The sequence below is a fragment of the Triticum dicoccoides genome, chromosome 3B, assembly GCF_002162155.2.
Source record: "Triticum dicoccoides isolate Atlit2015 ecotype Zavitan chromosome 3B, WEW_v2.0, whole genome shotgun sequence".
Taxonomy (NCBI): domain Eukaryota; kingdom Viridiplantae; phylum Streptophyta; class Magnoliopsida; order Poales; family Poaceae; genus Triticum; species Triticum dicoccoides.
Window position 1 is genome coordinate 241,592,730 of NC_041385.1, and position 14,654 is coordinate 241,607,383.

At 48.1% G+C, this 14,654-nt stretch overlaps 2 protein-coding genes across 4 annotated transcripts; one reads left to right on the top strand and one right to left on the bottom strand.

Annotated features, from left to right (window-relative positions):
- Positions 1-5,827: 5,827 nt before the first annotated feature.
- LOC119275714 lies at positions 5,828-6,929 on the top strand. The gene has a single exon (XM_037556613.1). It carries the CDS (start codon positions 5,900-5,902, stop codon positions 6,785-6,787), a length of 888 nt encoding a protein of 295 aa, XP_037412510.1. The 5' UTR covers positions 5,828-5,899; the 3' UTR covers positions 6,788-6,929.
- A 1,578-nt stretch (positions 6,930-8,507) lies between these two features.
- On the bottom strand, positions 8,508-11,109 carry LOC119275715 (replication protein A 14 kDa subunit-like). 3 transcript variants are annotated; one of them, XM_037556615.1, is made up of 3 exons: positions 10,962-11,109; positions 9,848-10,108; positions 8,508-8,943 (listed from the first exon to the last, which is right to left on the bottom strand). In XM_037556615.1, the coding sequence occupies exons 2-3, from the start codon at positions 10,104-10,106 to the stop codon at positions 8,879-8,881; spliced, it is 324 nt and encodes a 107-aa protein (XP_037412512.1). In that variant the 5' UTR covers positions 10,107-10,108; positions 10,962-11,109; the 3' UTR covers positions 8,508-8,878. The 3 variants fall into 3 exon arrangements, with proteins under 3 accessions (XP_037412512.1, XP_037412513.1, XP_037412511.1); XM_037556616.1 differs by having other exon boundaries at positions 10,966-11,097; XM_037556614.1 differs by having other exon boundaries at positions 9,848-10,128; positions 10,962-11,090.
- Positions 11,110-14,654: the final 3,545 nt, after the last annotated feature.

Below are 14,654 nucleotides of genomic sequence, written 5' to 3' on the forward strand. Positions count from 1 at the left end.
ATTGCCTTGCAAATATTTTTGGGTAATTTAAAAACTGACATAGCATATGAGGGGATTGCTTGGCCTACTGCTTTCAACAAGATCTCTTTCCCCAGAGAGTACCTTCTCTTTCCAACCCTTTATTCTCTGACAAATTCTGTCAATAAGATGTTGAAAACAATCACTTCTATCCACTCCAACCATAGTGGGTAGACCAAGATATTTGTCTGTTAATGCCTCGGTTAGAATATTCAGAGTCGTACACACCTCTTCTCTAACCAGCACACTTGTATTTGGGCTGAAGAAAATGCTCGATTTTGGAGTGCTTACACACTGCCCACTGCTCCCACAATAAACCTCTAGAACTCTTTTCAACGTATTAGCATTGTGGGCATTTGCTTTCATAAGGATCAGTGAATTATCTGCAAAAAGCAAATGTGATATAGATGGTGCATCTCTACACACCCGAATTCCTTCAATACCTCCTATCTCTTCTTCATGAGCTAACAGGCTTGTTGAGTATTACGTTTAGTTAGGAAATAGGAGATAGACTAGGATATGTTCCGGCTTGTCTTGTACTCCAAATAGACCATGTACTCCTATATATATGCCCACGAGGCTCAAGAAATACAACAACTATTCCATCAAATCCTTCTCTCCATTCTAACATGGTATCTATCGCAAGTCGATCCTAAACCCTAGCCGCCGCCGCTTCCGCACCCGCGCGTCGCCCCCGGGGCGGTCGGCCTCCATGGCCGCCGCCGGGGGCCGCGCCGCCCGTACCTAGGGTTCGTCTGCCGGCCGTGTTGGCCGGCTGCCCTAGAGAGTCCGATCCTTTGATCCGGGTTTTCTCTCTCTCGCCGGTCGCCTTGATCGGCGCCTACTTTTTGGTTTTCCGGTCTATGTGATCCGGTTTGCGTCGCCCACCGTCGATGTCGATCCCGTGCGCCTCTATTCCAACACCGGCGCGATTGGCCGGCTTCTTCACCGACCCGGCGGCCTCGCGCGTCGTCCGCGCGTCGGCCCGTCGGTCGCCCCGACCCGGCGGCCTCGCGTCATGCGGCGGCCCTTCACCGCCGCCTTTCGCGCGACGGCCCGCCCGTCGATCTACGCCGGCCGTCACCGCCCTGCTTCGACCGGGACTCCTGCATCACCCCGACCCGGCGGCCTCGCGCCATGCGGCGGCCAATCATAGCCGCCCGCCGCCGGCTTCATCTTGGACTCTGCCGCCACCACGCCTCCACCGAGCGGTGTCACCGACCTCGCGCGCGATCGGCTTGATCACCCGCTCGCCGCCGCGATCCGCCTCATCTACGCCGCGCGACCGACCTGGCCCGTCGGTTACGCGCGCCTCCGCAGGTCCCGTGAAGATCGTCCCCGAGTTCAACGCACCTCTCCACCGATCGAGCATCGGGCTGCCGCTGCGTCGCCCCGTGGTTCTTCTCCCGGCTGCACCGACCTGCGTCACCGCTGCGTCGCCCCTTCGGGCCGTAGTGCCGCGGCCTGCGGTCCCCCGCCGCCCCGAGGGCGTCCGCTCTAGGCCGTCCCTTGGCTGCATCGACCCTCGCGCCGCCGCTGCGTCGCCCTGTCGGGCCGTAGCGAGCGTGGCACGCGGTCCACGCCGCCGTCCCGAGGCCGTCCCTGCGGTTGCACCGACTCGCGAACCGCCGTTGCGTCGCCCCTTCGAGCCGCAGCGTCGCGGCCCGCGGTCCCCGCCGCCGCCCCGAGGTCTTCCCGCCGTCGCACCGACCCGCCTGCCGCCGCTGCGTCGCCCCTTTGGGCCGTAGCGCCACGGCCCGCGGTCCAATCCGCCGTCACCGCGCGTCGATCTCCCGTGGTATGCGCCGCGCCATCTCCCTTGGCGCGGGAACACCACCGTCCGCGTTGGTCTTCGTCACGCTGTTAGGGTTCTTTGCCTACTTCGAGCACCGCCGCCGCACTCCTAACCTAGCCGCCGCCGCCATCAGGCCGCCGCCGCCGCTCTTCTTTGGCCGCCGCCGCCGCTACCTTCGTAGCCGCCGCCGCCGCCCGTCCACCCCTTCGTCTTCGTCCAAGCACCAGCCCGTCGCCAGTGTCACCGTCATCTACCCCGACCACTTCGTCTACTCCGACCACCGTTGGTGACATTGGCCCCGCGCCGATGAACGCCGCAACCGTCGTCGAGTTCTTCTCTGCTGGCCCTCCGACTTCTTCGACCTGGCGTACAGCTCGTGCAGGTCCTAGTCTCTGCATGCCTGGTGCTGGCAACACCGTCGCGTGCCTTCGTCCACGACGTGTCCCCGGGCCTGGCAAGTCTGGTGCGGCGCTTCGTCAACTTCGTCTTCGTCCGTCTACGCATGCCCGATGCTGGCAACACCGGTGCGTGCCTTCGTCTACAATGTGTCCCCGGGCTTGGCAAACCCACCGCGACGCGTCGTCAACAACATCTCCTCTCCCGGCGCACCACTACTTCGACACCACTGCGCCCATGACTAACTCGGCGCCTCCTTGTGTCCGCGGCTCCATGGCGACTTCCTCGACACCGGCCACCCCGACTCGACATCGACCACGGCATTCGTCGCACGGCTACCTCCACCACCACATGCTCTCGGCTACCTCGACAAACGGCATAAAGGGCTACCGCATTGCTTGAGCAACCTCGTCGGTTTCTACTCCAGCCACGACTTCCGCGATGCGTCGACCGTTACGACTGTGGGGAGTGTTCGTCGGCTTGCCTTCGGATTCTTCTCCAGTCTCACCATCTGCGTCGCTACCGTTGTGACTGCGGGGGGATGTTGAGTATTACGTTTAGTTAGGAAATACGAGATAGACTAGGATATGTTCCGGCTTGTCTTGTACTCCAAATAGACCATGTACTTCTATATATATGCCCACGAGGCTCAAAAAATACAACAACTATTCCATCAAATCCTTCTCTCCATTCTAACAAGGCTAGATAAGCCTTCCGAACATATAGTGCTACAATAGAAACTTACGAGAGCTACAAATATTATGCTTTCTTAAAAAAGATCATGATACGCTAGGCTTACCACGGGCCAAATTATGATGTTGCAGTACAATAGAAACTTACGAGAGCCGTGGATTTATCTCTGACTAATTTAGATGGGGCTGACAAAGAGATGCACCCCCGTACGTAGTGTGTTTATGTGTTGGTCTCACCCTGGTACCTGGATTGAACTTTGGTTTAAGCACCAACGACAGGCTCCGTCTCTGCTCGGGCGAGTCGCCAAAATCTGGGCGTCCACTACGAGCCATTTTAATACAACTACTGACCAGCCACCAGCCGCTCCTCCGGTACGCCTCCCCGTAGATTGCTCGCCTCACTCTCTCTCACACACACCTGCGCCTGCGCGTCGTCTCCCTCTCCCTGGTCGTCTCCGAAAAACTAGTTTTGTTTAGCGTTTCTGCGTGGCAGACTGGCAGGCAGCGCCCGTTATGCGGCCTCGTGCTCCTCACGATCATGGGGGTTGGATCAACGAGCCGGAGCTGCCAGCAATAAACAACGCTTTGACCCCACCCCGTCTAGATTGAAGGCGCTAGCTAGGTTATTCTTTCGAGTTCAAGCCGTTGAAAAAAAGTTGAGGCATTGGGATGATCCATATGGTAGAGGGCTAGAGGCTAATTAAAGGCGAGTTTAGTTGACACTATCCGGGCCCTCGCTTTGAATTCCAATATGTGAGTTTTCATTCTAGTTTAACATTTTGCGGAAAAAATCCTCCAAACTTTCCATTAAAGTGTAACAATGGTAGTACAAAGATTCTCAGAGGTAACAAAAATTATAACTAGATCCTTGGACCACCTAGCAATGGCTTCATGCAGTGGGATGATATGTAGGCGCCGCCGTCATCAACCCCGTCATCACCCCTCCCTTATCGAAGTCGTGCAATCTTTATTGTAGTAGATAATTGAGGAGTTGTTGTGTTAAAACCTCAAAAAACCGACGCACACGAACATTAAACCGCCCCTGACGATGAGAAGCATAGACTGGAAGAGCCATACTTGTAAACACACCAATGAAAACACAGGGTCGACCGAATCCTGACAGATCCACTGGAGATGAATGCGGATCGGGTTCGTGAAGATCCACCGGAGACCAGCACTGACCGGATCCAAAAAGATCCACTGCAGACGCACTTCCACACATCCTCTCTCGCCGCTGGCTCACCTTCGGAGTGGGGATATGGCATGAAATACATAAAAGTGTAACCATGGTAGCACAAACATTCTCAGAGGTAACAAAAATTACAACTAGGTCCTTGGACCACCTAGCGATGATTGTATGCAGTTGGATGATCTGAAGGCGTTGCCGCCATCACCCCTCCCTTATTGGAGGCGTGCAATCTTTGTTGTACTAGACAATCGAGAAGTCGTTGTCTTAGAACCTCAAAGAACCAACGCACAAGAGCATTAACCGCCCTTGATGATGAGAAGCATTGATTGGAAGAGCCATACTTGCAAACACACCAATGAAAACAAGGGTGGACCCAGTGCAGACAGATCCACTGGAGATGAATGTTGATCGGATCCATGAGAAGATCCATCGGAGACCAGCACCAACCGGATCCAAGAAGATCCACCGCGGACACACTTTCACCCATCCTCTATCGCTGCTAGCTCACCTTCGAAGCCAGGAAATACATTATTCTAACTCCTGGATGCCGCCGCTCCGGCCAAGACGTTAAAACTATCTAAAGCAAGGATAATATCTCTCCCGTCGTGGTGGGGGGAGAGGGGTCCGCCGCACCTGAAACGCCCACGTGGCCATGGAAGGCGGAGCAGATTACTAAAGGCGTCGATAAAGGGGCTCTAATCTCCTCAGGTCGGGTGTGGAGGGAGAGGGGGTGATTCATGACTTCTCTAGTTTTATGTGAGAGTTCCAGTATTCTAGATTAAGATTAACAAGGCTGAATGAACAAAATACACAGATAGCTAACGACACCGATGATAGGGCTAGAAACCCTAATCTCCTCAAGGTCAGGTGTGGAGGGAGACAGGGACAATTCACAACTTCTCTCTGATTTTACGAGAGAGTTCCCTATTCTAGATTAAGATTAACGAGGTTGAATGAAGTAATCAACTAACACGGTACCTAGAAATTTGTAATCCAATAAATTATGCATGGTGGATTTATTCTAGGGTTGCTAAGAGGTTCATATCCAGATGCATGGTCAGTGAGGCCATGCAAGGCTGGTGGGTGGAGGACGTCAGCCTGGATCACTCGGCGGTTGAATTCCCCAAATTCCTCACCCTCCGCGACCATCCTTGGGGGATTCATCACCTAGTTAGGGTGGTAGCGACTCGATCATGTGGTCATGGGATAGCACTAGTGCGTATTTTTCATGCTTTGCCTATATGTATTTTTTTGTGAGGTGGGAGTCAATGCTAAGTGGCTTGCAGATTTGGAATTATGTGCGCCACCCACATATTGATTCTTTGCAAAACTCCCGAGCGCAACATGGCTCTTGTTGCAAAGCACTCGCGGTGCAAATCTTTGAGCGCAACATGACTCGTGATACAAATCTCCAAACACAACATGGCACATGTTGTAAACCTCCAAGCACACCATGACCCATGTTGCATACCTCGTCGGCTGAATCAGACCGAGCGCAACATAACATGTGTTGCAAACCTTCAAGCCTAACATGGTTGCAAGCCTCATCAGGATCTGACGATGGATCCAACGGCTAGCGACTCAGTCGATCATTTCAAAACATCAGTCGACCGATAGGATGAAAAAACAGGTGGTTATACTTGACCAAAGCCCACGAAGCCACGTACCACGACACGCGCGACCCCGCCGTTACATATACCGCCCGCTGCCCCTCCACGATCCCTCCTCCCCCGTCAGGTCTGTCTCGCCGGCTCGGCCCCTCACCTTCGCCACAAAACCTCAGACGGCGAACTGCTGGCGTCGATCGAAATGCAGGGCCACGCCCACGGCGAGAGCGGCCTCGCCACCGCACCTTCCAGCCCCGCACGCTACCTATGCTCCGGGAGAGACGGTGAGTGTGACGAAGACGGCGGAGGCATCCATTACTTCTTCAGCGCCCCGGCCAGCCCCGTGCACTACATCCTCCGTTCGCCTCCAGCGTCCTCCGCGTCGGTCCACTACGCTCCCTCCGCGGATGGAGACTTCTGCACGGCCCCCGGCGACTTCGAGTTCGCCGCGCGCCACCGTGGTATCGACGGCGCCGGCGGCACCACCACCATGAGCTCCGCCGAGGAGCTCTTCCTCTCGGGCCGTATCCGCGTAGGCTGCCTCTCCCCCATCCGCCAAGAAACGGATTGCAGGGAGCAGCAGGGGGAGGACGGGGGCGGCGTCGACGGCCGCTCGCCGCGGCCTCGCCGGACCAGGTCGGTTTCGCCGCCCCGGAGCCCGCGGCTCGCGAAGACTGCAGAGCCTGCCGACTCCTTGGCATCAGCGTCGTCGTCATCCTCCTCCTCTTCCTCTGCCAAGACCATGCGGCGGAGGATATCGCTGCGGGACCTCCTCGGCCGCACCTGCAGCGATCCCTCGATGAGGCCGCCGGCTCCTATTACCACCGCCGCCGAGAGATCAGGATCCTGGCTGCCATCTATCTGGCCGACGCGGGCCAAGAAAGCTCTGCCCTGCTCGGCGCCGCAGCCTGCTCGCCGGTCAGTTTCGTCGGTCAGGGCCGCAGCACCGGGCGGCGCGGGGCGCGATGAGGGGCCGCGGCGGCGCACAACGTCTCTGCCGTACCGGCAAGGCCTGGTTCTTGGATGCCTCGGCTTAGGAGCCCGGAGCTACGGGCTCGCAAAGTCCATGCACCCCCTCTCCACGCGGTGATCTCGGCACGTCTGGCAAGTGGCAAGGCATAGTTTCAGGGCTTACCTGAAAAATATTTGATGCGCTTTTATCCCCAGTGCAAAATGGGAACAATGTTATGTATACATCGCAAATACAGTATGATTTTGTTCAGCCGGCTCAATCTTTGTTATGTGGGAGTCCTATTTTAGTTATTTGATTGAAGGATAAATTGTTACCCATATCAATTCCTTACTTCATCATATTGTAAGGAATAAACATCTTTGTGCTGAATTTTGTTCTCCATTGTTCATTGTGTTTCGTGTTAGTACATTTTTTTTTCTTACTCCATTTGTCCAAATGCAATGTGCATTTTATTTGTTAGAAAGGCTTTGACAAACAATCCTGCAAACAAAACAATTACTGGATTAATATTGCAATCTCATGTATGCGTTTTTTTTAATACTATTACTGGAGTACTACAAGTCTAATGTCATTAATATTATTCTCATAAATCATATATTAACAAAGTAAATCTCGATCAAAACCTTGTTTTAACGAGAGAAAAAATGCACCTTACAGTTTTATTAGAAGAAGGAAGTTACTGAAGTCAGCAACAAAAAACATAGAAGAAGGGAGTTACATATCTAAAATGCACTTTACACTTGTACTCCCTCCGTCCCAAAATTCTTGTCTTACATTTATCTAGATACGGATGTACCTAATACTAAAACGTGACTTGATGCATCCGTATTTGGACAAATCTAAGACAAGAATTTTAGGACGGAGGAAGTATTACTCTGTTTTTTGTGAGTCCGAATGTCACACACCAATCAAGAGAAGTGATGAGCGGCATAATTCAAAAATCTAGTGCATCGTCCTTCTAGAAACAAATGGCGACACTATCTTTTCTCTGTGCCTCATGATGGGGACTGCTTGTTCTCAAAGTTCTATAGTGGCATTGAAGCCTTTGGCCTCTTTGGCTTGTGGACGATTTAAGAGGTTTTCTTCTAAATTCCTAATGTCCCTTTCCATAAGTAGTTTCGCAAAGAGCCATTTTTTCTTCTGTGATGTCTCTTTGATTTTGTTATGTTCCTAGTGCAATCATGATCCATCGTATCCATGGTTCCAGTGCACTTTTTATTTGGGGTAGGAGAGTGGCATCATTTTTCAGTTTTACATCACGAGTGGTTACCTTTCTGTCAAGTTGGTGTCGGCAGGGGCTTCTTGATCAATTTTACTCTTAAGTTCAAAGGAATGATTCACATCTAGTCTAGTTAGTCAGTCGCGAGTTGATTTTCTTGGCTTCAGGAGTGAGACTGTCTGCTGAAGGCAACAGGCTGTTTGGTGGAACGGTGAAAAGTACTCAAGAACGCTACAAAATGCAGGGAAAGGATTGATAATTACTCCCTCTGTAAACAAATATAAGACGTTTTAGATCACTATATACTTGATTAGATCATAAAATTGGCCTTGTGCTACACTGAACTTGGAGGAAATTTCAACTGATAGTCCAACGCCAACCAAAAAGCTCCCTTGAATTCACCACCATCAGTTTTGTGTGTGTGTGTTTGTGTGTGTGTGTGTTAACACAATCACTTGGGTGGAAGTTCTAAACAGAGATCTAAACCATAAAACGATCAAATAGAAGGCTCTCTGCTACAAGAGCACAAATCAGGTGGCTTCGGACATTCAATATAGAGTTCACAAATCATTTTCAACAGGACCTGTTTGATCAACAGATATAGTTTCCACCAAAGCATTCAGCTTGCAAGTAGTCTGGGCTATGAAGGATTCATCAGAAATCATCAAGGTGCATACAGGATCATCAGACGCAAGTGAACCTTTCCAGGGTCCAAATCCATGTGATAGTAACATAAAGCTTTGGTTTACTTTGCTTAGAAGCAGCAAAAGCTATAGGCTCTCCAACTGCAAGGGGCGTACACACAATTACCCTCATACAGCTACAACATAGATTAGGTTAACATGTCCTGATAAGTGCGCAAAGTTGACCCTAAGTAACTGATTACTGATGCTAGTAAAGTAACATTTGAACAGATCTTAAAGCGGCAAACACATCATCAATGACGAGCATGCTTGATTTTCCAAACGCCTTCTGTGTGATGCTGAATTCTACAGGAACAGGTACTTGTACTTGTCATTCGCAAGCTTGCATAGCCCGTTGAATGCCACACCATCTGCAAGATTAACATGGTTGGGAGATCAATGAGGTTCTGAAAAGAGATAGATAATGTTGGATCACAAACAAAGATGTTGACTCAAGAAAAAGAAGGGCTAAGTAGAATTATTTCTGTTTGTGTGGGAAGTGCAGAATAAAATAACTACAAAAGGCTGAAATGTGCTTGTTAATGAAGATATCTTGGCAAGCTGTCATAAGAAATGCTGCACTGGTGAGCTAAATAAGTAAATAACCCTACATATTCAGAATGATTGCTCGTAAGCTACAATAAATTCTCCTCCCACGATAAACAATGTTTGCAGTCACCCTGACATCAATCCAAAGATGATGGTCAATCATAATAAATTAGGCACCATTTCATGGATGAAGCTAAGTTAATTAGAGCATCTGAAGAAACATAACTAGGTAGATACTCTGTTCTGCCCAATAGCTTAAGTCAGCTTTGGCTTTCCAGTTTTGGTTGTTCCAGATAATAAAAGGGAAACAGCTTCTAGATTTAGCATTCAGATAAACACAAGCAGTCACTTGGGTTTCTCCGATGCTCTCAAACAAAATTAGATTTGAACTAGACATGTATTAATATATGTTGACTTAAACGAAGAATAACAAAGCCATGCGGTAAGCAGCAAACCGGTTCAGGAACAAAGCACGTTCATAGAGTAATCAAAATGTATGCTTCGTATTCATTCACCTTCTCCTCACAGATCTAAGGTGGTAATGGAACATCAATATAGGTACAGCTCCTCTTATGTCTATGGAATTATGTAAAAGGAAACAAGGTTGAATTTTGAAAAATTGAAAGTCAAACCCCATTGCAGCGAGAAGAATTAACTAACAATCACATTAACTGTAATGAAGTGCAAAGAAAGACACTATAATCCAAAAGGCACATCATATCTCACCAAAGTTTTCACCAAAATCAGTGCAAGATTCAGCACGGATGGACAGGCTGCTGTCAGCGATCCCAATAACCTCAATGTAGTGTGGTGGTTCAGGGGCACCAGTGGCACCTCTGATAGTCAACTGATGTCCATCAGTGGACAGCCCGAGAAGAACTCCACCTTCATTGTGTTGGACTTGAACCACTGTGCGCACTCGTCGCCCAGGAAACATCTTCAGAGTCTCTCCATTGACAAATGGTGAAGGAGCTGAAGTATCCATCTCTGCATGGTGTGGCATCAAACTAATCAACTCAATTCAGCATTGTCATCAGATAGCATGGAGAACAAGTAAATTGACAAATCCCATAGTCATTCCATCATGCTAACCAACCACATGGAAGAAGATTGCACATAGTGCCCTATCAGTGTAGCTAAAGTTGTGGCGCTGATAAGAGATAACCATGCTACAAAGTGTCAGCCATGCAAAAAAAAATTAGGGATGAGCAAGATACAACAATACATGCTGATTAACCAGACAGTTTGGCTACTATAGTGGCTACTATAGTTCACGGTAGTGACAGCATTAACAACTTATGTTTATTCGCAAAAAAAAACTTATGTTATCAAAATCTGCTCATATATACTGGCAAAATGACCTCTCTAAATCACATGCTTGGTTATAGCCCTACATTTCAGTGGTTTCCGACCAGGGCATATGCACATCAGATCCCTACGCTACAGTGGATTGATCTCGCGCTCTCCGTACAACATTAACTCAATCATATCCTCGCAAAAAAAAAAACTCAATCATATCGATCAAGTGATGGATATATTAACGAGTTCATGCCAGAAACAAATCCGATAAAGGAGTGAGAGCTCCGATAGAACAAAGGAATCACCGCCATCGATCGAAACAAGACCACCCACAAAACTGTGTTTCCGGATTCGATTGGTCACGGCGAGCGAGGACCGATTTAAACTGGATGCGACTCGGATCTATCCAAGCAAGCTGCGCTAGGGGCTTTCATGCCACGGCAGAAGAAATCGATGGGGACACACCGATGCCGTAGACCGGTAGGGGACGTGGGGAAGGAGGAGGAGGAGGAGGAGGAGAGGGGAGTTCGAGGTGGCGTACCCGCCTTGGTGAGAGCAGTCGGCAATTCGGCGGCGCTGAAGGGTCCGGCGCTTCGGCTTGGCGGCGGCTATGGAAACTGGGGGGTTTGGGAGAGGGAGCGAGGGGGCTGGGCGGGCTCGAGATGAGTACTTTACTTGCCAGCGGGAGCCGCGGGCGTGAAATGGGCTGGTTGGATGGCGCCAACACCAGCCCTGCCAAATCTGAGCGCGCCAATTTTTGGCGCGCGATTTCGCCGCCGCGGGCTCGCCATGCTCTGGACGTGCGAAAACAAAATAAATGTCCGTCTGCGCCTTCGGTTAACGCATTCTTTTTTTCTAACGAAACCTATCGATTTATTTATCTTCAATCATGACAGTATAACAAACACTAGAAATGTTGGCTGACACCCAACCATGCGCCGAACGCAAATGAAATTTGCACCATTTTCCAGTCGCATAATTTAAACTAAATTACTTCTCTATAAAGAAATATAAGAGATTTAAGATTGTTTAGATCACTTATATTTCTTTACACTTATATTTTTTCTTTACGGACGGAGTAGATGATAAACTCCACCACCTCATCTCTAGTGGAAAATGTCATAGGACGGACCGTGGTTCTGCACTGCACGAACATCTCCATATTGAGTACATATTTTATAATCTTTTTTGGCATTAGTACACTGCATTAATGGGCGATACAAGTCATACTGCTTACCAGTATGTCACAATTTGGTTCGGCGGCATTGTTGGATGAAGCGGCCCGGACCGACATTACGCGTACGCTTATGCGAGACTGGTTCTACCGACGTGCTTATGCACAAAGGTGGTTGACGGGTGTCTGTTTCTCCAACTTTAATTGAATCAAGTGTGACTACGTTCGGTCCTTGTTGAAGGTTAAAACAACACACTTGACGAAAAGTCATTGTGGTTTTGATGCGTAGGTAAGAACGGTTCTTGCTAGAAGCCCGTAGCAGCCACGTAAAACTTGCAACAACAAAGTACAGGACGTCTAACTTATTTTTGCAGGGCTTGCTGTGATGTGATATGGTCAAGGCATGATTTGATATAAATTGTTGTATGAGATGATCATGTTTAGTAACAAAGTTATCGGCAACTGTCAGGAGCCATATGGTTGTCGCTTTATTGTATACAATGCAATCACCATGTAATTGTTTTACTTTATCACTAAGCGGTAGCGATAGCCGTAGTAACAATAGTTGGCAAGACGACAACGATGCTACGATGGAGATCAAAAGTGTCGCGCCAGTGACGATGGAGATCATGACGATGCTTCAGTGATGGAGATCATGAGCACAAGATGATGATGGCCATATCATGTCACATATTTTGATTGCATGTGATGTTTATCTTTTATGCATCTTATTTTGCTTAGTACGTCGGTAGCATTATAAGATGACACCTAATAAATTTCAAGGTACAAGTGTTCTCCCTGAGTATGCACCATTGCTACAGTTCGTCGTGCCGAGATACCACGTGATGATCGGGTGTGATAAGTTCTACGTTCACATACAAACGGGTGCAAGCCAGTTTTGCACACGCAGAATACTCGGGTTAAACTTGACGAGCCTAGCATATGCAGATATGGCCTCGGAACACTGAGACCGAAAGGTCGAAGTGAATCATATAGTAGATATGATCAACATAGTGATGTTCACCATTGAAAACTACTCCATCTCACATGATGATCGGACATGGTTTAGTTGATTTGGATCACGTGATCGCTTAGATGACTAGAGGGATGTCTATCTAAGTGGGAGTTCTCAAGTAATATGATTAATTGAACTTTAATTTATCATGAACTTGGTCCTGATGGTTATTTTGCATGCTTATGTTATTGTAGATCAATGGTCCGTGCTCCTGTTCCTTTGAATTTTAATGTGTTCCTAGAGAAAACTAAGTTAACTACACGGACTGTGTCCGTAACTTGAGGATTAACCTCATTGCTGCACAGAAGAATTACGTCCTGAAAGCACCGTTAGGTGTACCACCCACGCCCGCAACTGCAGACATTTTGAATGCCTGGCAGACGCGTGTTGATGACCACTCGATAGTTCAGTGTGCCATGCTCTACGGCCTAGAATCGGGACTTCAAAGACGTTTAGAACGTCACGGAGCATATGAGATGTTCCAAGAGTTGGAGTTAATATTTCAAGCAAATGCCCGAGTTGAGAGATATGAAGTCTCCAACAAGTTCTATAGCTGCAAAATCGAGGAGAATAGTTCTGTCAGTGAGCACATACTCAGAATGGCTGGGTACCATAACCACTTAACTCAGCTGGGAGTTGATCTTCCAGTTGATTGTGTCATTGACAGATTTCTTCAATCACTGCCACCAAGCTACAAAGGCTTCATGATGAACTATAATATGCAAGGGATGAACAAGACTATTCCCGAGCTCTTAGCGATGCTAAAAGCTGTGGAGGTAGAAATCAAAAAGGATCATAAATTGTTGATGATCAACAAGACCACTAGTTTCAAGAAAAAGGGCAAAGGGAAGAAGGGGAAATTCAAGAAGAACGACAAAAAGGTTGCTTCTCAAGTGAAGAAACCCAAGTCTGGACCTAAGCCTGAAACTAAGTGCTTCTACTACAAAGGGATTGGTCACTGGAAGCAGAACTGCCCCAGGTATTTGGCGGATAAGAAGGATGGCAAAGTGAAAGGTATATTTGATATACATGTTATTGATGTGTACCTTACTAATGCTCGTAGTAGCGCCTGGGTATTTGATACTGGTTCTGTTGCTCATATTTGCAACTCGAAACAGGGGCTACAGATTAAACAAAGATTTGCTAAGGACGAGGTGACGATGCGCGTGGGAAATGGTTCCAAGGTCGATGCGATCGTCGTCGGCATGCTACCTCTACATCTACCATCAGGATTAGTTTTAGACCTGAATAATTGTTATTTGGTGCCGGCGTTAAGTATGAACATTATATCTGGATCTTGTTTGATGCGAGACAGTTATTCATTTAAATCAGAGAATAATGGTTGTTCTATTTATATGAGTAATATCTTTTATGATCATGTACCCTTATGAGTGGTCTATTTTTATTGAATCTTGATAGTGATGATACACATATTCATAGTATTGAAGCCAAAAGATGCAAAGTTAATAATGATAGCGCAACTTATTTGTGGCACTGCCGTTTGGGTCATATCGGTGTAAAGCGCATGAAGAAACTCCATAGTGATGGACTTTTGGAATCAATTGATTATGAATCACTTGGTGCTTGCGAACCGTGCCTCATGGGCAAGACGACTAAAACTCCATTCTCCGGAACAATGGAACAAGCTACTGACTTGTTGGAAATAATACATATCGATGTATGCGGTCCAATGAGTATTGGAGTTTGTGGCAGGTATTGTTATTTTCTTACCTTCACAGATGATTTGAGCAGATATGGTTATATCTACTTGATGAAACATAAGTATAAAACATTTGAAAAGTTCAAAGAATTTCAGAGTGAAGTGGAAAATCATCGTAACAAGAAAATAAAGTTTCTACGTTCTGATCGTGGAGGAGAATATTTGAGTTACAAGTTTGGTCTTCATTTGAAACAACATGGGATAGTTTCACAACTAAGACCACCTGGAACACCACAGCGAAATGGTGTGTCCGAATGTCATAACCGTACTTTATTGGATACGGTGTGATCTATGATGTCTCTTACTCATTTACCGCGATCATTTT